The 26,489-nt window shown below is 34.1% G+C and overlaps 1 protein-coding gene across 12 annotated transcripts in view; it reads left to right on the top strand.

The window, feature by feature from the left end:
• LOC142337413 (rho GTPase-activating protein 26-like) overlaps nt 1-26,489 on the top strand; it is a 95,781-nt gene that overhangs the window by 26,114 nt on the left and 43,178 nt on the right. For all 12 annotated transcript variants that reach the window (XM_075386600.1, XM_075386598.1, XM_075386597.1 and 9 more), the window contains 2 exons: nt 5,976-6,076; nt 6,931-7,012. In XM_075386600.1, coding sequence (XP_075242715.1) covers nt 5,976-6,076; nt 6,931-7,012 — 183 coding nt within the window. The remainder of the gene's footprint in view (nt 1-5,975; nt 6,077-6,930; nt 7,013-26,489) is intronic.

Genomic DNA, 26,489 nt, shown 5'->3' with positions numbered 1-26,489 from the left:
TGTTTTCTACTTGAAGTCGATTCCGGAGCCTTCATACAGACTTTTTTAAGATCTGTTCACACAGATTTTGGAGTAGTGTCAGATTTCCCTGTTTCAATCCCAATGTACGTCTTGGTCAACGGTGGCTATTTTCGGCGATGTGTTGGCTATGGGTTAAGTTTTTTGCATGTATTTGACGAGTTTGTTGTGGTGTTATTTTTGACTTTATTTTATTTTTTGCTAGCCAGAACGATTGCTGTTGACGCCAGTTTGCAACTTGATCTTTTTGCTGCATTTCTTAACGAAATTTGTTTGAATTGTTTTGGTTTTCTGATTAGTAGCCGCCGTCAGCCTCTCAACGGCTATTATTTAGGCGCTCTTTTTTTTCAATTCAAAGATTTTGAATTGTATTGGGGCGCTGTCTTTTTTTTGCGATTCGAAGAGTCGGTGGAGCGTCTTTTTATTGATAATTTATTGAAGTGTATTTAAATCAGGATCTAAATGCCAACGTCGCACGTGAAAACTAAGTGTTTAGGTCAAACGGCTGAACGAATTGAAGACACGAGAGGGTAATTTTTGTTCATATAGTGTTTTTGAAAGAGCGACAGAAGTAGGTATTGAAAAAATTTTCTAAGCGAGCGAAATATTTTGATCACGTGCGGTTTTTTCGAAGCGGTTTTTTAGTTTTAACTTTACTTTTTTTAAGGTTAAATCAATATTCTAAACTAAAGTAACGAGTAACTATACTTTTGGGAGCATTTTTGACCATCTCAATCACATATGAGTGTTTTATATGCAATCTTGAGCTTTTTTTAAGATTTCGCCGGTTTAGACGCTTTCTTATTGGTTTTTGTCCTCTTTGTCCTCTTTGCAAGTCTTATAGAATATTATTAAAAAAGTTTATCAGATTTTTTTATTTTTGTTTTTTTATCTTTTTATTTTTGCTTGATTTTTCTCCTCTGTAGAGATGTATAATCGGTTAAATTTAACCCATCGATAGTCAATTTTTGAACTAATTTAAGATATAGCAGACAATTTACCTATAGAATGCTCCTGGATTCGCAACTTATACAATTTTTGCAACAAAATTTTTTTATAAATTCTTTTTTCCCTGATAATATGTTTACTCCGGTTGCAAATTGAAAAGTATAATGAAAGTAGTATTGTCAGTAAGTGGTTAGTTTGCTGGTGTAAGTTGTTTTCTACTTGAAGTCGATTCCGGAGCCTTCATACAGACTTTTTTAAGATCTGTTCACACAGATTTTGGAGTAGTGTCAGATTTCCCTGTTTCAATCCCAATGTACGTCTTGGTCAACGGTGGCTATTTTCGGCGATGTGTTGGCTATGGGTTAAGTTTTTTGCATGTATTTGACGAGTTTGTTGTGGTGTTATTTTTGACTTTATTTTATTTTTTGCTAGCCAGAACGATTGCTGTTGACGCCAGTTTGCAACTTGATCTTTTTGCTGCATTTCTTAACGAAATTTGTTTGAATTGTTTTGGTTTTCTGATTAGTAGCCGCCGTCAGCCTCTCAACGGCTATTATTTAGGCGCTCTTTTTTTCAATTCAAAGATTTTGAATTGTATTGGGGCGCTGTCTTTTTTTTGCGATTCGAAGAGTCGGTGGAGCGTCTTTTTATTGATAATTTATTGAAGTGTATTTAAATCAGGATCTAAATGCCAACGTCGCACGTGAAAACTAAGTGTTTAGGTCAAACGGCTGAACGAATTGAAGACACGAGAGGGTAATTTTTGTTCATATAGTGTTTTTGAAAGAGCGACAGAAGTAGGTATTGAAAAAATTTTCTAAGCGAGCGAAATATTTTGATCACGTGCGGTTTTTTCGAAGCGGTTTTTTAGTTTTAACTTTACTTTTTTAAGGTTAAATCAATATTCTAAACTAAAGTAACGAGTAACTATACTTTTGGGAGCATTTTTGACCATCTCAATCACATATGAGTGTTTTATATGCAATCTTGAGCTTTTTTTAAGATTTCGCCGGTTTAGACGCTTTCTTATTGGTTTTTGTCCTCTTTGTCCTCTTTGCAAGTCTTATAGAATATTATTAAAAAAGTTCATCAGATTTTTTTATTTTTGTTTTTTTATCTTTTTATTTTTGCTTGATTTTTCTCCTCTGTAGAGATGTATAATCGGTTAAATTTAACGCATCGATAGTCAATTTTCGAACTAATTTAAGATATAGCAGACAATTTACCTATAGAATGCTCCTGGATTCGCAACTTATACAATTTTTGCAACAAAATTTTTTTATAAATTCTTTTTTCCCTGATAATATGTTTACTCCGGTTTCAAATTGAAAAGTATAATGAAGTTAGTAGTTTTGTCAGTATGTGGTTAGTTTGCTGGTGTAAGTTGTTTTCTACTTGAAGTCGATTCCGGAGCCTTCATACAGACTTTTTTAAGATCTGTTCACACAGATTTTGGAGTAGTGTCAGATTTCCCTGTTTCAATCCCAATGTACGTCTTGGTCAACGGTGGCTATTTTCGGCGATGTGTTGGCTATGGGTTAAGTTTTTTGCATGTATTTGACGAGTTTGTTGTGGTGTTATTTTTGACTTTATTTTATTTTTTGCTAGCCAGAACGATTGCTGTTGACGCCAGTTTGCAACTTGATCTTTTTGCTGCATTTCTTAACGAAATTTGTTTGAATTGTTTTGGTTTTCTGATTAGTAGCCGCCGTCAGCCTCTCAACGGCTATTATTTAGGCGCTCTTTTTTTCAATTCAAAGATTTTGAATTGTATTGGGGCGCTGTCTTTTTTTTGCGATTCGAAGAGTCGGTGGAGCGTCTTTTTATTGATAATTTATTGAAGTGTATTTAAATCAGGATCTAAATGCCAACGTCGCACGTGAAAACTAAGTGTTTAGGTCAAACGGCTGAACGAATTGAAGACACGAGAGGGTAATTTTTGTTCATATAGTGTTTTTGAAAGAGCGACAGAAGTAGGTATTGAAAAAATTTTCTAAGCGAGCGAAATATTTTGATCACGTGCGGTTTTTTCGAAGCGGTTTTTTAGTTTTAACTTTACTTTTTTTAAGGTTAAATCAATATTCTAAACTAAAGTAACGAGTAACTATACTTTTGGGAGCATTTTTGACCATCTCAATCACATATGAGTGTTTTATATGCAATCTTGAGCTTTTTTTAAGATTTCGCCGGTTTAGACGCTTTCTTATTGGTTTTTGTCCTCTTTGTCCTCTTTGCAAGTCTTATAGAATATTATTAAAAAAGTTTATCAGATTTTTTTATTTTTGTTTTTTTATCTTTTTATTTTTGCTTGATTTTTCTCCTCTGTAGAGATGTATAATCGGTTAAATTTAACGCATCGATAGTCAATTTTCGAACTAATTTAAGATATAGCAGACAATTTACCTATAGAATGCTCCTGGATTCGCAACTTATACAATTTTTGCAACAAAATTTTTTTATAAATTCTTTTTTCCCTGATAATATGTTTACTCCGGTTTCAAATTGAAAAGTATAATGAAGTTAGTAGTTTTGTCAGTATGTGGTTAGTTTGCTGGTGTAAGTTGTTTTCTACTTGAAGTCGATTCCGGAGCCTTCATACAGACTTTTTTAAGATCTGTTCACACAGATTTTGGAGTAGTGTCAGATTTCCCTGTTTCAATCCCAATGTACGTCTTGGTCAACGGTGGCTATTTTCGGCGATGTGTTGGCTATGGGTTAAGTTTTTTGCATGTATTTGACGAGTTTGTTGTGGTGTTATTTTTGACTTTATTTTATTTTTTGCTAGCCAGAACGATTGCTGTTGACGCCAGTTTGCAACTTGATCTTTTTGCTGCATTTCTTAACGAAATTTGTTTGAATTGTTTTGGTTTTCTGATTAGTAGCCGCCGTCAGCCTCTCAACGGCTATTATTTAGGCGCTCTTTTTTTCAATTCAAAGATTTTGAATTGTATTGGGGCGCTGTCTTTTTTTGCGATTCGAAGAGGAGTTGGTGGAGCGTCTTTTTATCGATAATTTATTGAAGTGTATTTAAAACAGGATCTAAATGCCAACGCCGCACGTGAAAACTAAGTGTTTAGGTCAAACGGCTGAACAAATTGAAGACACGAGAGGGTAATTTTTGTTCATATAGTAATTTTGAAAGAGCGACAAAAGTAGGTATTGAAAAATTTTTCTAAGCGAGCGAAATATTTTGATCACGTGCGGTTTTTTCGAAGCGGTTTTTTAGTTTTAACTTTACTTTTTTAAGGTTAAATCAATGTTCTAAACTCAAGTAACGAGTAACTATACTTTTGGGAGCATTTTTGACCATCTCAATCACATATGAAAGTTTTATATGCAATCTTGAGCTATTTTTAAGATTTCGCCGGTTTAGACGCTTTCTTATTGGTTTTTGTCCTCTTTGTCCTCTTTGCAAGTCTTATAGAATATTATTAAAAATGTTTATCAGATTTTTTTATTTTTGTTTTTCTATCTTTTTATTTTTGCTTGATTTTTCTCCTCTGTAGAGATGTATAATCGGTTAAATTTAACCCATCGATAGTCAATTTTCGAACTAATTTAAGATATAGCAGACAATTTACCTATAGAATGCTCCTGGATTCGCAACTTATGCAATTTTTGCAACAAATTTTTTTTTATAAATTTTTTTTCCCTGATAATATGTTTACTCCGGTTTCAAATTGAAAAGTATAATGAAGTTAGTAGTTTTGTCAGTAAGTGGTTGGTTTGCTGGTGTAAGTTGTTTTCTACTTGAAGTCGATTCCGGAGCCTTCATACAGACTTTTTTAAGATCTGTTCACAGAGATTTTGGAGTAGTGTCTGATTTCCCTGTTTCAATCCCAATGTACGTCTTGGTCAACGGTGGCTATTTTCGGCGATGTGTTGGCTATGGATTAAGTTTTTTTGCATGTATTTGACGAGTTTGTTGTGTTGTTTGTGACTTTATTTTATTTTTTGCTAGCCAGAACGATTGCTGTTGACGCCAGTTTGCAACTTGATCTTTTTGCTGCATTTCTTAACGAAATTTATTTGAATTGTTTTAGTTTTCTGATTAGTAGCCGCCGTCAGCCTCTCAACGGCTATTATTTAGGCGCTCTTTTTTCAATTCAAAGATTTTGAATTGTATTGGGGCGCTGTCTTTTTTTGCGATTCGAAGAGGAGTTGGTGGAGCGTCTTTTTATCGATAATTTATTGAAGTGTATTTAAAACAGGATCTAAATGCCAACGCCGCACGTGAAAACTAAGTGTTTAGGTCAAACGGCTGAACAAATTGAAGACACGAGAGGGTAATTTTTGTTCATATAGTAATTTTGAGAGAGCGACAAAAGTAGGTATTAAAAAATTTTTCTAAGCGAGCGAAATATTTTGATCACGTGCGGGTTTTTCGAAGCGGTTTTTTAGTTTTAACTTTACTTTTTTAAGGTTAAATTAATATTCTAAACTAAAGTAATAAGCAACTCTTCTTTTGGGAGCATTTTGATCATCTCAATCATATATGAGTGTTTTAGATGCAATCTTGAGCTATTTTTGAGATTTCGCCGGTTTAGACGCTTTTTTAATGGTTTTTGTCCTCGTTCTCATGTTTTCAGTATCTGGGTTTACATATTTATGGTTGAAATTAGCTTCTACGTAGGAGTTTGTGGCCTTAGGATTTCGGCAATTTTAGTTTAAGTTTGTTTTGAGGAACTTTAATTTTCTAATTTTAAGAATTTTTTCGCTTAATTTTTCTATTTGTGAAGTTTTTACCCTATTTTTTCGTTTTTTCTGCCTTTCACAGTTATTATTTACCTTTTGCAAATTGATCTTTCAGCCAAATTTCCGCCCAATTATTGTTACTTCTATTGCCCTTAATGTTGAGTACTGAGAAAAATGATGAACTGAGAAAGAAAGGACGTCAAATGAAGTACAGGCTAATGTAGTGTTAATAGTTCATTGTCAATATACCAGCTACTTTCTTCTAAAAGGGGGCATAAGGGGGGGCGTGAAATAAATATAATCTATTGTTTCAGTTGGACGTGGCCATGTTTACAGTTAAGCAGTGCTGTAGGAGAGCTACGAGTGAGAGCGAGAGACAATTTCTATTCGACCTTTCCCTTGAGAACAACGAAAAGTGAGTAGAACATCTGGTAATAAGTCAAGATTTTTATGGAAAGCATATATTTTGGAAAACATCTGGTGAAACATATTTTGGAAAGCAGGGTTTGGTTAAGAAAGAAAGAAAGAAAGAAAGAAAGAAAGAAAGAAAGAAAGAAAGAAAGAAAGAAAGAAAGAAAGAAAGAAAGAAAGAAAGAAAGAAAGAAAGAAAGAAAGAAAGAAAGAAAGAAAGAAAGAAAGAAAGAAAGAAAGAAAGAAAGAAAGAAAGAAAGAAAGAAAGAAAGAAAGAAAGAAAGAAAGAAAGAAAGAAAGAAAGAATTTATTTCTTCGATCAGATAAAATAAACATAACATGAACAGATGAAAAACGAAAATTATCAACTTTACCATGATCAAAGGGGACAGTTTACGGGGTATTCATGGCCTCTGAACCTGCCGCCCGACACTCTCAATGCATGCCTAATTTTATGCAATATAAATATTGAGGTTAGCCTATGAAAACATCAAACCAATATGAATATCAAATTAGTCGGTAGTCTCTAGGTACACACTAGCACAACCCAGTTAGCTTAAATCAAATTTTCTGTTTCTTCTCAGGAAAAAAATGTGATTGTTATCAACTAAAGCATGAACTGTTTTCATGTTTAATTTCTCATTACTGTGAGTTATTTTGACAGTTTTTTTGAGCAGCAGTGATATCCATTATCTTACTTCGATCAATTTTGTGCTCATTTTCATAAAGTGTACTTAGTGGTACAATTTAATCCAGTAGTGCTAAAGCATTAGTGTCACAGATCTATCAGAGGATTTCTCTTTGAGATTGCTCCGTGTTTCGAGATGTCAGCAATTTTTTCAAGTGTGATGTTTTCAGAGGAGCGATACAGTTGACGATGCAGGCACAGTCGAATGAAGACAGAGCTCAGTGGCTGAATGTAATGGAAGGAGAGGAACCGGTAATAAACATTTTTTGTGGTAATTATTGTTGCCATTTGTTCACATTACCTGTTGGTCTTTTTAAACAGTTTAACGTCTTACTATTATACTTTTGGCCTTAATAACAAGATGAACTGATAATGCTCTAGGGAATTAAGTCTCTGTTCAGTGCTCTACTGGTCTCAAAGTATACTTGGAGAACTCGGGGTAAAAATAATCAAGCACTAAAAGCTGAAGGCAGCCCAACTAAGCGAATTACCCACCCTGCGAGGCTAGAATCCTTTAGATCATGCTACCGACCACCAAAGCAAGCACCTCGTCCATCGTTTTTGAGCTATTCGCGGGGACGGGTTTGTATAATTCTTTCTAATCAATAACCAATTATACGTTTTTAATAGCCGCGTCAGCAATTCCAGGCGGCTATTATTGTGCTCCTAATTTTTTTTACAATTCAAAGAATTTGAATTGTATTGGTGCGCTGTCTTTTTTTAAGATCCGTTCACGCTTTTTTCGACTTTTTCATGTCAATGAGAAAGCAAATTAGAGTGGTGATTTTGGTCACACTGAAACAGTAAAAGGAGCGAAAAATTGAGTAGGTTTGAGGCGTGACTTTTTTCAAAATACCATTAAAGTCAAGTGAGAAATTGGTATTTCAACAATTTGGTGGTTTTTCAAATGGATTTTCTTTTCAGGTGCGTCAATTTGACTTCAGACTTTCTTCTCCCTCAGTGTTTTTAAAACGGTACATATGTGTTCTAATTGTGCCTATTTGTCTTTGCTTAAATTCAGTAAGAGGGAGCTAAAATTTATGACATTTATGCCACTATTTGTCATAAAATATTACTGAATTTTAGATTTTGCCCCCTTTTTTAAAAAAAAATTATCCGTAGTCTTATTACTTAGTTTCGTCAATGACAGATCTGATTGGTTGATAGTGAGGCATAAAAGAATTTAATTAGTTGCTCGAGTTAATAGATAGTGGTTTTCATGACTTTGACACTACTTTTTGTCAAAAATTTTGAGTGAATTTTTGAGTTCTGCAAATATTTGTTGTAATTTTTTATGTTTTATTATTTAATCCTTATTGGGGACAGGTCTCTAATTCTGCTATAAGGGGCTAAGTTTATCGTTTAATCGTATTTGCTCAAATTTAGTGCTTTCTATAAATTTGACACCTAATGTTTTCAATAATAATTATCAATTTTTTTTTGAGTTTTGGGAGTTTTCTTTTCAACTTTGTCGTCATAACTCTTATTCTCATTCTTGACAGGTCTCATTGGTTGCTATAAAGGCTTCAATTAACGCAAGTTCTTTCAGTTTATAGCTATTGCTATTTGTGACTTATACGCTGGTTCGTTTTTAAGAAAAATCTTAGTGATTTTTTTTAGTTTTGCTAGTATTTGCTGTACCTCTTGCCGTTTTATAAATTAATCTCATTGATGGTAGGTCTCAACGGTGGTCAATATGGACTCAATTAATTGATGTTATTGTATCCTTCGGTAGCTGTTGCTCCTGTGACTTTTATACTAGGTATTTTCAAAAAGTTTAAGGAGTTTTTTTGCGATTTTGGTTATTTGTCTTATCATTTAATATTATCAGTAAAAGGACTCATCGAAATTTAATGACAGGTTGCTAATGAGAAATAGAGGAATGGACTTGGTCGTTTGGGTTCATAGCAGTTATTCTTTGATGTTGATCCTGTTTTTTCAAATGCATCAAAATAAAAGTCGAATTTTAAGTGTTGCTTGTTTTTGTTGTTCTTGGGTTGTTTTATTGCTTAGTCTTATTACTAACAGCTCTCATTTGCCTTTTAAAGCGGAGTAAATCGTTGTCAGATTGCAAATCAATGCACTTGTTTGAATTTTCTCAGGACCTGTCGTGCTATGTTTTTTTTTCGTCTACTTACCTCACTAAAAAAATGACTTCTGATCTCACTTATGGAACTTTATTTTATGAACATTTACTAGTTGAAGATCAATAGTGTGGATCTAAGTAGTGCCAAACTTATATTCCCTAATTCTTGAGTAGTAGTCTTTAGTTTTTGATTTCGAAAATCAATTTTGAAAAAGCTATTTTTAGGGCTTTTTCCTTATAGACCGTATATGTATTATGAAAATGACAGTACGTATCTAACCCAAAAAACGTAGTGGTCTACTAAAGGACATTTGGTCAATCTGCCTATCTTGTTTCTTTAGTTGTTTCAATTCATGGAAGGTCACAAGCGTCTATTGTGGCTATTTTCCTGCAAGCTTGTTTTGCATGCATGTTTTGGTATTCTGCCTTGTCTTACAACTCAGTTGAGTGTTCCCCGAGAATTGAAAATTGAAAGATGTAAAATAAAAGTGTGTCTTAAAGAGATTTTTTAATTGCTCTTGAACAAAGATCATAGCAATTATTGTAAACGTGTTGGTTTGTTTATGCAAATTTTTTGCTTGACCTTTTTGCGCTTTTCTAGAACATTCTTTAACTTCTCAAGTGACTTTTTCACGCTTTCGTTCTTCATTTTCGAGTGATCTCCCTCCGAAGTAGAGCTGGTTGCTAATATAATATCGGTTGCAGCATAGTAAAAACAAGGGCCGTATAGCCGAGTGTTCAGTGCATCTGGTTATGGATTGGGAGGTCAGTGGTTCGAATCCCGGTGGGGTCAAATATTTTCTACCCGCCTGTCGTTCGAGAGCAATTCTTCCGACATTAGTCGGTTTAGGTTCTAAAGTTTATGATTTGGCGAATGTTTAATTACAACAAAAGACCCGAAAGCTTGAACTTTTTTGCTGGATGAATTTAAGAGTACGTAAAAAGATTGGAAGCTAACTTCTTGAAGATCAAAGCGCCTGGGCTGATACAAGACTCAGCTGCTGTTGCTACTGCATCACATAACTCCCAATCTCGTAATAGTCAAACACATAAATCTAAGTTAACATACAGAAAGTTTTTGAGCAACAATTATTTAACATTCTTAAGTTTTGGGTCGAGGAGTTTAAAATATAAACGCAAGCTACTATTAAACACAACCCAGATCCAAAGTAAATTAATGGGATAATAAATTAGCACTTTGGCTCATTGCCGGACTTTACTGACTCGTGATTTCAAAAATTATTGCAACGTCAACCAATCACAACCAACTTAAACTACCATCACTTGTTTTTGTTGAAAATTGAGAGCAAATTAAAATAGTCTAAAACGGCAAACTAAAGCAAGGGAGATCATGTTGGAAGATGAACAAATGTTGTGATCGTTTTTTGGCTATATTTAGATTGTCATAACTTATCTTCCTCGGATAGGAACAATTGTTTTAGTAATTTGAATGCTTAAAATGGCACTTCTTTGTTTTAGCAGAGAAAATTGTAAGGTGGAGCACTGAAATTAGAAAACCTAATTTTTTTGCAATCAATTGATATAAGTTGGAATACCTTTAACAAATGGCACGAGCGGTTAGTTGAAATTGACAAATATAGAAGCCATCTAGCAACTTTTTAATGGGTCTTTTTTTTACCTTCTGGAGTGGATTCTAATTGAAAACACCACTGTGCACGAAACCGGCCGGGAGACCTAATTAAAATCTATCCGCGCCCGCCCTTACCCGGTCAACGTAACATATGAAAATCCAACGCAAGTTGTCAAAGGTTCTAATCGTACCTGTATAATTAAAAATGACCAGAGGTACAGACAACAGCAGGAAATGGTTCAACAAATAGACGATCAGAGATATCAGTAACCGCAATTCGGAAACAGTTTTTTCATCTATGTGGACTCAGCCATTGGCTAATCTTAGATGCAGCAATGTGGAATCTCGCTTTAACCTGCCCATCAAAACTCAATAACTGTTTTAGATCACTGTCTGAACAAACAAAAATCACTTACAGAGTTTGTGGGCCCAAATTTGATGATTCGGGTTAAATCTCATTTTTGTAGTCTGTCAGCGGCAAAAAGTCTTGTAACATGTCAGCTCGAACTGGAGATAATGTAACTTGCGATGATGATAATGTACCTTGCCACGTCCGATTTAGCAGTTGCAGATCTACTGTCTGACCTTGTACAATAAGCTAGAGTAGAGTTGCAGCACCATATTTTCTGTAAGATTTCGCTTACTTTTGTCACTGTGTTGAGAACACGGAGAAAGTTTTTCACCTTCAGTAATTATTTTTTCATGCGTCTAGCCGTGGCGGCAAGAAAGATGACTAACATCATGATAGAGTTTTGTTGCAGAGGTTGGAGCGTTCGAAAGCAAGAGACATTTCTGGCGTCTGCTACGAGGCCGCGTGAATGAAGCACGCTAGAAAGATCTTTGGATGCCTTAGTATACTTCGCTAGATTTATTTTCGCAAGTTCAGTTTTATAGAGCGGATGAAGTCGATAATAAAGTCAAAAAGTGAAAAATATATGCAAAGATGGTGGGTATTAGTTTTTTTTAGTTTTTAAGCAAAAAATTGAACTTGAACTCTAACATTGAAAAAGTTTGCAAGTAAAAATTTGAATTAATTTTTGGATGCTGAACTTCAGATGAGCTTCAATCTCAATATTGTAGCAGCCTAGCCCACCAATTCGGTGAACTGATTGTCTTCAGTCAATTGAAATTTTACTGCTGCAGGTCTCGTTACCAGAACATAGTCAGAATTATTGGAAAATCAGGAAATATTCGCGAACACAGGTGACTTGAGGTTTGAATGAAGGGTCGATAAGCGTGAAGTCTGATCCTAGGAGAACCTTCAAAAAAATGCTTGGGATAAGAGAAATAGCATTTCAGGCATTGAAGTATCAGGCGTTGCCACAGGACCACCTAACTTTGTAGCGTTAGGAGTCCAAAAAGTTGAGAAATCATTTGACTACTTAGAGTACTTGGATGATCCGCAATGTGCTCTTGGCATTGAATGCAATTATCTTGGAGCTCGGAAAATGGTTTGCTCCTAACGATGTAACGTCATCAAAAGAAGTTTTTGATGTTCTCAATCTATTGAGCTCACTACAGAGAAAAATCTGTAAAACATCATTGGTACCATCTTAACCATACACTTGGCGCGAAGCGTGTCATCTTATAAGTAATACTGGTGCAGAATTAAAGTGAAAGAAAGAAATAATTTCTGTAATGATCAGGTAATACAAATCTAACATCTATTAATAAAAATAATTCTTTAAGTTTACGAAAAAAAGGTAATAATAAATGTTCTCGGGGAAAAAGCTATAACTATTTATTGGAAGTTCCGATCGGCCTCAGCTTTTCTGGCTCATCATTTATCGTATAGTACCACCCACTGGGACTTGAACCTGAAGATCAAAATTTTTAAAATTTTTGATAAGTATTTTCAATTCCATTTTAGCCCAAAATGCTAAAAAAAAAAACAAAAAATGCGATATCTCATAAACTACTGGGTTTTAGAGGCTCATATTTTACACAAAAAAGCCAACTCTCAAATATACCTCTGGTAGCATTTATCCAAGGGTATAGAAATGAAAAGAAAAAGAAATCGGGCAAAGAGGCTTTTGACAATATCATCGTTGTTGACTACATAAATTGTGGTAAAATTGTGGTAAAAATTAGTTTTTTTATTAACACAACCGCAAACAATATCTTAAGGAAAAATGTCTGCATTTGAAAGAGCATTGAAGAGCTTAGTGATCCTTGCCTTAGTTGATCTTTTTTCAATTTGCGCTCTACATAGAGGTTCATTTAGCAGCAGTTTTGCCGAACTGCGGGTTATCCGCCTTTCATCTAAAGTAAGCATGTCATTGCATTGAGTTGTGGCTCCTGGTGGAGCTTACTTAATGATAAGAAGTTCGTATATGTAGTTGATACACGTTCAAAACTTCATGATTCATAAAAAGATCTGAAGAACTATCACTATACTTCCTAAAATGAATTAGCTTCAAAATTTTCTTTTGGACCATAAAAAAGGCACGAATATTGAATAACTTGTACTACCGTAAATCAGAATACCGTATTGGATAACAGAATTAACGTTGTTTTTGTAGTATTCTATTAATTTAGATCGCGTCTCAAAGTGCCTAAGTTTTGCCATTATGCCACACTGTTTAGAGAGTCTCGATGTTACGTATTGTACATGTGAAGCAAAAGATAGATTATTGTCTACAAAGACCATTTTTGGTTGAGTTATTAATCAGGAACGCATTATCAATAGCATTTTCCTTAACATTCATCTGAACTTTTATTAACATTAAGAGACAATTTATTCGCTGCAAGCCAATCTTTTACCTCATTCAATTCTTTTTGAACGTCCTCACTTTCAACATCATTGAAAGTGAGGTTCGTATAATCAGGAAACAACAAACTTTTTGAGTTAGTGCACCGCAATGGTAAATCATTAATGTATATTAAGAAGTCGAGCGGACCAAGAATATAAACCTGTGAAACACGGTACTTAACGCTTTGCCATTTACATACAACACGATTAACTTCAACTCGTTGCTACTACCGGGACTTGAACTACCGGGATTAACTACTACCCACTTGGACTTGAACCTGAAGATCAAAAATTTTTAGAATTTTTGATATTTTTTTAAGTAATTTCAATTCCGTTTTCGCCCAAAATGTTAAAAAAAACAAAAAATGCGATATCTCAAACTACTGGGTTTTAGAGGCTCATATTTTACACAAAAAAGCCAACTCTCAAATAAACCTGTGGTAGCATTTATCCAAGGGTATAGAAAAGAAAAGAAAAGAAATCGGGAAAAGAGGCTTTTGACAATATCGTTTTTGACTACATAAATTTCTTTGAAATTGTGGTAAAAATTTTTTTAACACAACCGCAAACAATATCTTAAGGAAAAACGCCTGCATTTAAAAGAGCATTGAAGAGCTTAGTGACCCTTGCCTTAGTTGATCTTTTTTCAATTTGCGCTCTACATAAAGGTTCATTTAGCAGCAGTTTTGCCGAACTGCGGGTTATCCGCCTTTCATCTAAAGTAAGCATGTCATTGCATTGAGTTGTGGCTCCTGGCGGAGCTTACTTAATGATAAGAAGTTCGTATATGTAGTTGATACACGTCCAAAACTTCATGATTCATAAAAAGATCTGAAGAACTATCACTATACTTCCTAAAATGAATTAGCTTCAAAATTTTCTTTTGGACCATAAAAAAGGCTCGAATATTGAATAACTTGTACTACCGTAAATCAGAATACGGTATTGGATAACAGAATTAACGTTGTTTTTGTAGTATTCTATTAATTTAGATCGCGTGTCAAAGTGCCTAAATTTTTGCCATTATGACACACTGTTTAGAGAGTCTCGATGTTACGTCTTGTACATGTGAAGCAAAAGATAGCTTATTGTCTACAAAGACCATTTATGGTTGAGTTATCAATCAGGAACGCATTATCAATAGCATTTTGCTTAACATTCATCTGAACTGTTTTATTAACATTAAGAGACAATTTATTCGCTGCAAGCCAATCTTTTACCTCATTCAATTCTTTTTGAACGTCCTCACTTTCAACATCAATGAAAGTGAGGTTCGTATAATCAGGAAACAACAAACTTTTTGAGTTAGTGCACCGCAATGGTAAATCATTAATGTATATTAAAAAGTCGAGCGGATCAAGAATATAAACCTGTGACACACGGTACTTAACGCTTTGCCATTTACATACAACACGATTAACTTCAACTCGTTGCTACTACCGTGACTTGAACTACCGGGATTAACTACTACCCACTTGGACTTGAACCTGAAGATCAAAAATTTTTTTAGAATATTTGATAATTTTTTAAGTAATTTCAATTCCGTTTTCGCCCAAAATGTTTAAAAAAAAAACAAAAAATGCGATATCTCAAACTACTGGGTTTTAGAGGCTCATATTTTACACAAAAAAGCCAACTCTCAAATAAACCTGTGGTAGCATTTATCCAAGGGTATATAAAAGAAAAGAAAAGAAATCGGGCAAAGAGGCTTTTGACAATATCCTCGTTGTTGACTACATAAATTTCTTTGAAATTGTAAAAATTAGTTATTTTATTAACACAACCGCAAACAATATCTTAAGGAAAAACGCCTGCATTTAAAAGAGCATTGAAGAGCTTAGTGATCCTAGCCTTAGTTGATCTTTTTTCAATTTGCGCTCTACAAAAAGGTTCATTTAGCAGCAGTTTTGCCGAACTGCGGGTTATCCGCCTTTCATCTAAAGTAAGCATGTCATTGCATTGAGTTGTGGCTCCTGGCGGAGCTTACTTAATGATAAGAAGTTCGTATATGAAGTTGATACACGTTCAAAACTTCATGATTCATAAAATGATCTGAAGAACTATCACTATACTTCCTAAAATGAATTAGCTTCAAAATTTTCTTTTGGACCATAAAAAAGGCTCGAATATTGAATAACTTGTACTACCGTAAATCAGAATACCGTATTGGATAACAGAATTAACGTTGTTTTTGTAGTATTCTATTAATTTAGATCGCGTGTCAAAGTGCCTAAGTTTTGCCATTATGCCACACTGTTTAGAGAGTCTCGATGTTACGTATTGTACATGTGAAGCAAAAGATAGCTTATTGTCTACAAAGACCATTTATGGTTGAGTTATCAATCAGGAACGCCTTATCAATAGCATTTTGCTTAACATTCATCTGAACTGTTTTATTAACATTAAGAGACAATTTATTCGCTGCAAGCCAATCTTTTACCTCATTCAATTCTTTTTGAACGTCCTCACATTCAACATCAATGAAAGTGAGGTTCGTATAATCAGGAAACAACAAACTTTTTGAGTTAGTGCACCGCAATGGTAAATCATTAATGTATATTAAAATGTCGAGCGGACCAAGAATATAAACCTGTGACACACGGTACTTAACGCTTTGCCATTTACATACAACACGATTAACTTCAACTGGTTGCTACTACCGCGACTTGAACTACCGGGATTAACTACTACCCACTTGGACTTAAACCTAAAGATCAAAAATTTTTAGAATTTTTGATAATTTTTTAAGTAATTTCAATTCCGTTTTCGCCCAAAATGTTAAAAAAAAACAAAAAATGCGATATCTCAAACTACTGGGTTTTAGAGGCTCATATTTTACACAAAAAAGCCAACTCTCAATTAAACCTCTGGTAGCATTTATCCAAGGGTATATAAAAGAAAAGAAAAGAAATCGGGAAAAGAGGCTTTTGACAATATCGTTGTTGACTACATAAATTTCTTTGAATTTGTGGTAAAAATTAATTTTTTTAACACAACCGCAAACAATATCTTAAGGAAAAACGCCTGCATTTAAAAGAGCATTGAAGAGCTTAGTGATCCTTGCCTTAGTTGATCTTTTTTCAATTTGCGCTCTACATAAAGGTTCATTTAGCAGCAGTTTTGCCGAACTGCGGGTTATCCGCCTTTCATCTAAAGTAAGCATGTCATTGCATTGAGTTGTGGCTCCTTGCGGAGCTTACTTAATGATAAGAAGTTCGTATATGAAGTTGACACACGTTCAAAACTTCATGATTCATAAAAAGATCTGAAGAACTATCACTATACTTCCTAAAATGAATTTTCTTAAAAATTTTCTTTTGGACCATAAAAAAGGCTCGAATATTGAATAACTTTTACTACCGTAAATCAGAATACCGTATTGGATAACAGAATTAACGTTGTTTTTGTAGTATTCTATTAATTTAGATCGCGTGTCAAAGTGCCTAAGTTTTGCCATTATGCCACACTGTTTAGAGAGTCTCGATGTTACGTATTGTACATGTGAAGCAAAAGATAGCTTATTGTCTATAAAGACAATATATGGTTGAGTTATCAATCAAGAACGCATTATCAATAGTATTTTGCTTAACATTTATCTGAACTGTTTTATTAACATTAAGAGACAATTTATTCGCTGCAAGCCAATCTTTTACCTCATTCAATTCTTTTTGAACGTCCTCACTTTCAACATCAATGAAAGTGAGGTTCGTATCATCAGCAAACAAAAAACGTTTTGAGTTAGTGCACCGCAATGGTAAATCATTAATGTATATTAAGAAGAGGAGCGGACCAAGAATAGAACCCTGTGAAGCACCGTACTTAACGCTTTGCCATTTACATACAACACGATTAAGTTCAACCCGTTGCTACTACCGGGACTTGAACTACCGGGAATAACTACTACCCACTTGGACTTGAACCTGAAGATCAAAAATTTTTAAAATTTTTGATAATTTTTATAAGTATTTTCAATTCCGTTTTCGCCCAAAGTGCTAAAAAAAACAAAACTGCGATATCTCATAAACTACTGGGTTTTAGAGGCTCATATTTTGCACAAAAAAGCCGACTCTCAAATAAAACTCTGGTAGCATTTATCCAAGGGTGTAGAAAAGAAAAGAAAAAAATCGGGCAAAGAGGCTTTTGACAATATCATTGTTGTTGACTACATAAATTGTGGTAAAATTGTGGTAAAAATTAGTTTTTTTATTAACACAACCGCAAACAATATCTTAAGGAAAAATGTCTGCAATTGAAAGAGCATTGAAGAGCTTAGTGATCCTTGCCTTAGTTGATCTTTTTTCAATTTGCGCTCTACATAAAGGTTCATTTAGCAGCAGTTTTGCCGAACTGCGGGTTATCCGACTTTCATCTAAAGTAAACATGTCATTGCATTGAGTTGTGGCTCCTGGTGGAGCTTACTTAATGATAAGAAGTTCGTATATGAAGTTGGTACACGTTCAAAACTTTATGATTCATAAAAGGATCTGAAGAACTATCACTATAGTTCCTAAAATGAATTAGCTTCAAAATTTTCTTTTGAACCATAAAAATAGGCTCGAACATTGATTAACTTGTACTACCGTAAATCAGAATACCGTATTGGATAACAGAGTTAACGTTGTTTTTGTAGTATTCTATTAATTTAGATCGCGGGTCAAAGTGCCTAAGTTTTGCCATTATGCCACACTGCTTAGAGTCTCGATGTTACGTGTTGTACATGTGAAGAAAAAGTTAGCTTTTTGTCTACAAAGACAATTTATGGTTGAGTTATCAATCAGGAAATTATTATCAATAGCATTTTGCTTAACATTCGTCTGAACTGTTTTTATTAACATTAAGAGACAATTTATTAGCTGCAAGCCATTCTTTTACCTCATTCAATTCTTTTTGAACGTCCTCACTTTCAACATCAATGAAAGTGAGGTTCGTATCATCAGCAAACAACAAACGTTTTGAGTTAGTGCACCGCAATGGTAAATCAGTAATGTATATTAAGAAGAGGAGCGGACCAAGAATAGAACCCTGTGAAGCACCGTACTTAAAGCTTTGCCATTTATATACAACACGATGAAGTTCAACCCGTTGCTACTACCGGGACTTGAAATACCGGGAATAACTACTACCCACTTGGACTTGAACCTAAAGATCCAAAATTTTTAGAATTTTTGATAATTTTTTTGAGTAATTTCAATTCCGTTTTCGCCCAAAATGCTTAAAAAAACAAAAAATGCGATATCTCATAAACTACTGGGTTTTAGAGGCTCATATTTTACACAAAAAAGCTAACTCTCAAATATACCTCTTGTAGCATTTATCGAAAGGTATAGAAATGAAAAGAAAAAAAATCGGGCAATGAGGCTTTTGACAATATCATTGTTGTTGACTACATAAATTTCTTTGAAATTGTGGTAAAAATTAATTTTTTTATTAACACAACCGCAAACAATATCTTAAGGAAAAACGCCTGCATTTAAAAGATTATTGAAGAGCTTAGTGACCCTTGCCTTAGTTGATCTTTTTTCAATTTGCGCTCTACATAAAGGTTCATTTAGCAGCAGTTTTGCCGAACTGCGGGTTATCCGCCTTTCATCTAAAGTAAGCATGTCATTGCATTGAGTTGTGGCTCCTGGCGGAGCTTACTTAATGATAAGAAGTTCGTATATGAAGTTGATACACGTTCAAAACTTCATGATTCATAAAAAGATCTGAAGAACTATCACTATACTTCCTAAAATGAATTAGCTTCAAAGTTTTCTTTTGGACCATAAAAAAGGCTCGAATATTGAATAACTTGTACTACCGTAAATCAGAATACCGTATTGGATAACAGAATTAACGTTGTTTTTGTAGTATTCTATTAATTTAGATCGCGTGTCAAAGTGCCTAAGTTTTGCCATTATGCCACACTGTTTAGAGAGTCTCGATGTTACGTTTTGTACATGTGATGCAAAATTTAGCTTATTGTCTACAAAGACAATTTATGGTTGTGTTATCAATCAGGAAATTATTATCAATAGCATTTTGCTTAACATTCATCTGAACTGTTTTATTAACATTCAGAGCCAATTTATTTGCTGCAAGCCAATCTTTTAACTCATTCAATTCTTTTTGAACGTCCTCACTTTCAACATCAATGAAAGTGAGGTTCTTATCATCAGCAAACCAAAAACGTTTTTGAGTTAGTGCACCGCAATGGTAAATCATTAATATATATTAAGAAGAGGAGCGGACCAAGAATAGAACCCTTTGAAGCACCGTACTTAACGCTTTGCCATTTACATAAACACGATTAAATTCAACCCGTTGCTACTACCGGGACGTGAACTACCGGGAATAACTACTACCCACTTGGACTTGAACTTGAAGATCAAAAATTTTTAGAATATTTGATAATTTTTTTAAGTAATTTCAATTCCGTTTTCGCCCAAAATGCTAAAAAAACAAAAAATGCGATATCTCATAAACTACTGGGTTTTAGAGGCTCCTATTTTACACAAAAAAGCCAACTCTCAAATAAAAATCTGGTAGCATTTATCCAAGGGTATAGAAAAGAAAAGAAAAAAATCGGGCAAAGAGGCTTTTGACAATATCATCGTTGTTGACTACATAAATTGTGGTAAAAATTAGTTTTTTTATTAACACAACCGCAAACAATATCTTAAGGAAAAATGTCTGCATTTGAAAGAGTATTGAAGAGCTTAGTGACCCTTGCCTTAGTTGATCTTTTTTCAATTTGCGCTCTACATAAAGGTTCATTTAGCAGCAGTTTTGCCGAACTGCGGGTTATCCGCCTTTCAACTAAAGTAAACATGTCATTGAGTTATGGCTCCTGGTGGAGCTTACTTAGTGATAAGAAGTTCGTATATGAAGTTGAGACGCGTTCAAAACTTTATGATTCATAAAAAGATCTGAAGAACTATCACCATAGTTCCTAAAATGAATTAGCTTCAAAATTTTCTTTTGAAGCATAAAAATAGGCTCGAACATTGAATAAATTGTACTACCGTAAATCAGAATACCGTATTGGATAACAGAATTAACGTTGTTTTTTTGTAGTATTCTGTTAATTTAGATCGCGGGTCAAGGTGCCTAATTTTGCCATCATGCCACACTGCTTAGAGAGTCTCGATGTTACGTATTGTACATGTGAAGCAAAAGTTAGCTTATTGTCTACAAAGACAATTTATGGTTGAGTTATCAATCAGGAAATTATTTTCAATAGCATTTTGCTTAACATTCATCTGAACTGTTTTATTAACATTAAGAGACAATTTTTTCGCTGCAAGCCAACCTTTTACCTCATTCAATTCTTTTTGAACGCCCTCACTTTCAACATCAATGAAAGTGAGGTTCGTATCATCAGCAAACAACAAACTTTTTGAGTTAGTGCACCGCAATGGTAAATCATTAATGTATATTAAGAAGAGGAGCGGAACAAGAATAGAACCCTGTGAAGCACCGTACTTAACGCTTTGCCATTTACATTCAACACGATTAAATTCAACCCGTTGCTATTACCGGGACTTGAAATACCGGGAATAACTACTACCCACTTGGACTTGAACCTGAAGATCAAGAATTTTTAGAATTTTTGATAATTTTAAGTGATTTCAATTCCGTTTTCGCCCAAAATGCTAAAAAAAAACAAAAAATGCGATATCTCATAAACTACTGGGTTTTAGAGGCTCATATTTTGCACAAAAAAGCCGACTCTCAAATAAAACTCTGGTAGCATTTATCCAAGGGTATGGAAAAGAAAAGAAAAAAATCGGGCAAAGAGGCTTTTGACAATATCCTCGTTGTTGACTACATAAATTTCTTTGAAATTGTAAAAATTAGTTTTTTTATTAACACAACCGCAAACAATATCTTAAGGAAAAACGCCTGCATTTGAAAGAGCATTGAAGAGCTTAGTGACCCGTGCCTTAGTTGATCTTTTTTCAATTTGCACTCTACATAAAGGTTCATTTAGCAGCAGTTCTGCCGAACTGCGGGTTATCCGCCTTTCAACTAAAGTAAACATGTCATTGAGTTGTGGCTCCTGGTGGAGCTTACTTAATGATAAGATGTTCGTATATGAAGTTGATACACGTTCAAAACTTTATGATTCATAAAAAGATCTGAAGAACTATCACTATAGTTCCTAAAATGAATTAGCTTTAAAATTTTCTTTTGAACCATAAAAATAGGCTCGAACATTGAATTACTTGTACTTCCATAAATCAGAATAACGTATTGGATAACAGAATTAACGTTGTTTTTGTATTATTCTAATAATTTAGAGCGCGTGTCAAAGTGCCTGAGTTTTGCCATTATGCCACACTGTTTAGAGAGCCTCGATGTTACGTATTGTACATGTGAAGCAAAAGATAGCTTATTGTCTATAAAGACAATATATGGTTGAGTTATCAATCAAGAACGCATTATCAATAGTATTTTGCTTAACATTTATCTGAACTGTTTTATTAACATTAAGAGACAATTTTTTCGCTGCAAGCCAACCTTTTACCTCATTCAATTCTTTTTGAACGCCCTCACTTTCAACATCAATGAAAGTGAGGTTCGTATCATCAGCAAACAACAAACTTTTTGAGTTAGTGCACCGCAATGGTAAATCATTAATGTATATTAAGAAGAGGAGCGGAACAAGAATAGAACCCTGTGAAGCACCGTACTTAACGCTTTGCCATTTACATTCAACACGATTAAATTCAACCCGTTGCTATTACCGGGACTTGAAATACCGGGAATAACTACTACCCACTTGGACTTGAACCTGAAGATCAAGAATTTTTAGAATTTTTGATAATTTTAAGTGATTTCAATTCCGTTTTCGCCCAAAATGCTAAAAAAAAAACAAAAAATGCGATATCTCATAAACTACTGGGTTTTAGAGGCTCATATTTTGCACAAAAAAGCCGACTCTCAAATAAAACTCTGGTAGCATTTATCCAAGGGTATGGAAAAGAAAAGAAAAAAATCGGGCAAAGAGGCTTTTGACAATATCCTCGTTGTTGACTACATAAATTTCTTTGAAATTGTAAAAATTAGTTTTTTTATTAACACAACCGCAAACAATATCTTAAGGAAAAACGCCTGCATTTGAAAGAGCATTGAAGAGCTTAGTGACCCGTGCCTTAGTTGATCTTTTTTCAATTTGCGCTCTACATAAAGGTTCATTTAGCAGCAGTTCTGCCGAACTGCGGGTTATCCGCCTTTCAACTAAAGTAAACATGTCATTGAGTTGTGGCTCCTGGTGGAGCTTACTTAATGATAAGAAGTTCGTATATGAAGTTGATACACGTTCAAAACTTTATGATTCATAAAAAGATCTGAAGAACTATCACTATAGTTCCTAAAATGAATTAGCTTTAAAATTTTCTTTTGAACCATAAAAATAGGCTCGAATATTGAATAACTTGTACTTCCATAAATCAGAATAACGTATTGGATAACAGAATTAACGTTGTTTTTGTATTATTCTAATAATTTAGAGCGCGTGTCAAAGTGCCTGAGTTTTGCCATTATGCCACACTGTTTAGAGAGTCTCGATGTTACGTATTGTACATGTGAAGCAAAAGATAGCTTATTGTCTATAAAGAAAATTTATGGTTCAGTTATCAATCAGGAACGCATTATCAATAGTATTTTGCTTAACATTCATCTGAACTGTTTTATTAACATTAAGAGACAATTTTTTCGCTGCAAGCCAATCTTTTACCTCATTCAATTCTTTTTGAACGTCCTCACTTTCAACATCAATGAAAGTGAGGTTCGTATCATCAGCAAACAACAAACTTTTTGAGTTAGTGCACCGCAATGGTAAATCATTAATGTATATTAAGAAGAGGAGCGGACCAAGAATAGAACCCTGTGAAGCACCGTACTTAACGCTTTGCCATTTACATACAACACGATTAAATTCAACCCGTTGCTACTACCGTGACTTGAACTACCGGGAATAACTACTACCAACTTGGACTTGAACCTGAAGATCACAAATTTTTAGAATTTTTGATAATTTTAAGTAATTTCAATTCCTTTTTCGCCCAAAATGCTTAAAAAAACAAAAAATGCGATATCTCATAAACTACTGGGTTTTAGAGGCTCATATTTTACACAAAAAAAAGCCAACTCTCAAATAAAACTCTGGTAGCATTTATCCAAGGGTATAGAAAAGAAAAGAAAAAAATCGGGCAAAGAGGCTTTTGACAATATCCTCGTTCTTGACTACATAAATTTCTTTGAAATTGTGGTAAAAATTAGTTTTTTTTATTAACACAACCGCAAACAATATCTTAAGGAAAAATGTCTGCTTTTGAAAGAGCATTGAAGAGCTTAGTGACCCGTGCCTTAGTTGATCTTTTTTCAGTTTGCGCTCTACATAAAGGTTCATTTAGCAGCAGTTCTGCCGAACTGCGGGTTATCCGCCTTTCAACTAAAGTAAACATGTCATTGAGTTGTGGCTCCTAGTGGAGCTTACTTAATGATAAGAAGTTCGTATATGAAGTTGATACACGTTCAAAACTTTATGATTCATAAAAAGATCTGAAGAACTATAACTATAGTTCCTAAGATGAATTAGCTTCAAAATTTTCTTTTGAAGCATAAAAATAGGCTCGAACATTGAATAACTTGTACTACCGTAAATCAGAATACCGTATTGGATAACAGAATTAACGTTGTTTTTGTAGTATTCTATTAATTTAGATCGCGTGTCAAAGTGCCTAAGTTTTGCCATTATGCCACACTGTTTAGAGAGTCTCGATGTTACGTATTGTACATGTGAAGCAAAAGATAGCTTATTGTCTATAAAGACAGTATATGGTTGAGTTATCAATCAAGAACGCATTATCAATAGTATTTTGCTTAACATTTATCTGAACTGTTTTATTAACATTAAGAGACAATTTATTCGCTGCAAGCCAATCTTTTACCTCATTCAATTCTTTTTGAACGTCCTCACTTTCAACATCAATGAAAGTGAGGTTCGTATCATCAGCAAACAACAAACTTTTTGAGTTATTGCACCGCAATGGTAAATCATTAATGTATATTAAGAAGAGGAGCGGACCAAGAATAGAACCCTGTGAAGCACCGTACTTAACGCTTTGCCATTTACATACAACACGATTAAATTCAACCCGTTGCTACTACCGTGACTTGAACTACCGGGAATAACTACTACCCACTTGGACTTGAACCTGAAGATCAAAAATTTTTAGAATTTTTAATAATTTTAAGTAATTTCAATTCCGTTTTCGCCCAAAATGCTAAAAAAACAAAAAATGCGATATCTCATAAACTACTGGGTTTTAGAGGATCATATTTTACACAAAAAGCCAACTCTCAAATAAACCTGTGGTAGCATTTATCCAAAGGTATAGAAAAGAAAAGAAAAGAAATCGGGAAAAGAGGCTTTTGACAATATCCTCGTTGTTGACTACATAAATTTCTTTGAAATTGTGGTAAAAATTAGTTTTTTTAACACAACCGCAAACAATATCTTAAGGAAAAATGTCTGCATTTGAAAGAGCATTGAAGAGCTTAGTGACCCGTGCCTTAGTTGATCTTTTTTCAATTTGCGCTCTACATAAAGGTTCATTTAGCAGCAGTTCTGCCGAACGGCGGGTTATCCGCCTTTCAACTAAAGTAAACATGTCATTGAGTTGTGGCTCCTGGTGGAGCTTACTTAATGATAAGAAGTTCGTATATGAAGTTGATACACGTTCAAAACTTTATGATTCATAAAAAGATCTGAAGAACTATCACTATAGTTCCTAAAATGAATTAGCTTCAAAATTTTCTTTTGAAGCATAAAAATAGGCTCGAACATTGAATAACTTGTACTACCGTTAATCAGAATACCGTATTGGATAACAGAATTAACGTTGTTTTTGTAGTATTCTATTAATTTAGATCGCGGGTCAAAGTGCCTATTTTTGCCATTATGCCACACTGCTTAGAGAGTCTCGGTGTTACGTATTGTACATGTGAAGCAAAAGTTAGCTTATTGTCTACAAAGACAATTTATGGTTGAGTTATCAATCAGGAAATTATTATCAATAGCATTTTGCTTAACATTCATCTGAACTGTTTTATTAACATTAAGAGACAATTTATTCGCTGCAAGCCAATCTTTTACCTCATTCAATTCTTTTTGAACGTCCTCACTTTCAACATCAATGAAAGTGAGGTTCGTATCATCAGCAAACAACAAACTTTTTGAGTTAGTGCACCGCAATGGTAAATCTTTAAGGTATATTAAGAAGAGGAGCGGACCAAGAATAGAACCCTGTGAAACACCGTAGTAAACGCTTTGCCATTTACATACAACACGATTAAATTCAACGCGTTGCTACTACCGGGAATAACTACTACCCACTTGGACTTGAACCTGAAGATCAAAAATTTTTAGAATTTTTGATAATTTAAGTAATTTCAATTCCGTTTTCGCCCAAAATGCTAAAAAAAAATGCGATATCTCATAAACTACTGGGTTTTAGAGGCTCATATTTTACACAAAAAAGCCAACTCTCAAATAAACCTCTGGTAGCATTTATCCAAGGGTATGGAAAAGAAAAGAAAAGAATTCGGGAAAAGAGGCTTTTGACAATATCATCGTTGTTGACTACATGAATTTCTTTGAAATTGTGGTAAAAATTAATTTTTTTATTAACACAACCGCAGACAATATCTTAAGGAAAAACGCCTGCATTTAAAAGAGCATTGAGGAGCTTAGTGATCCTTGCCTTAGTTGATCTTCTTTCAATTTGCGCTCTACATAAAGGTTCATTTAGCAGCAGTTTTGCCGAACTGCGGGTTATCCGCCTTTCATCTAAAGTAAACATGTCATTGCATTGAGTTGTGGCTCCTGGTTGAGCTTACTTAATGATAAGAAGTTCGTATATGAAGTTGATACACGTTCAAAACTTTATGATTCATAAAAAGATCTGAAGAACTATCACTATAGTTCCTAAATTGAATTAGCTTCAAAATTTTCTTATGAACCATAAAAATAGTCTCGAACATTGAATTACTTGTACTACCGTAATTCAGAATACCGTATTGGATAACAGAATTAACGTTGTTTTGTAGTATTCTATTAATTTGGATCGCGTGTCAAAGTGCCTAAGTTTTGCCATTATGCCACACTGTTTAGAGAGTCTCGATGTTACGTATTGTACATGTGAAGCAAAAGATAGCTTTTTGTCTACAATTTATGGTTGAGTTATCAATCAGGAAATTATTATCAATAGCATTTTGCTTAACATTCATCTGAACTGTTTTATTAACATTA

The sequence above is a fragment of the Convolutriloba macropyga genome, chromosome 4, assembly GCF_964194025.1.
Source record: "Convolutriloba macropyga chromosome 4, txConMacr16.3, whole genome shotgun sequence".
NCBI classification, from domain to species: Eukaryota; Metazoa; Xenacoelomorpha; order Acoela; family Convolutidae; genus Convolutriloba; species Convolutriloba macropyga.
Note: the sequence above shows the minus strand (reverse complement) of the source record. Positions and strands in the feature narration are given on the sequence as shown.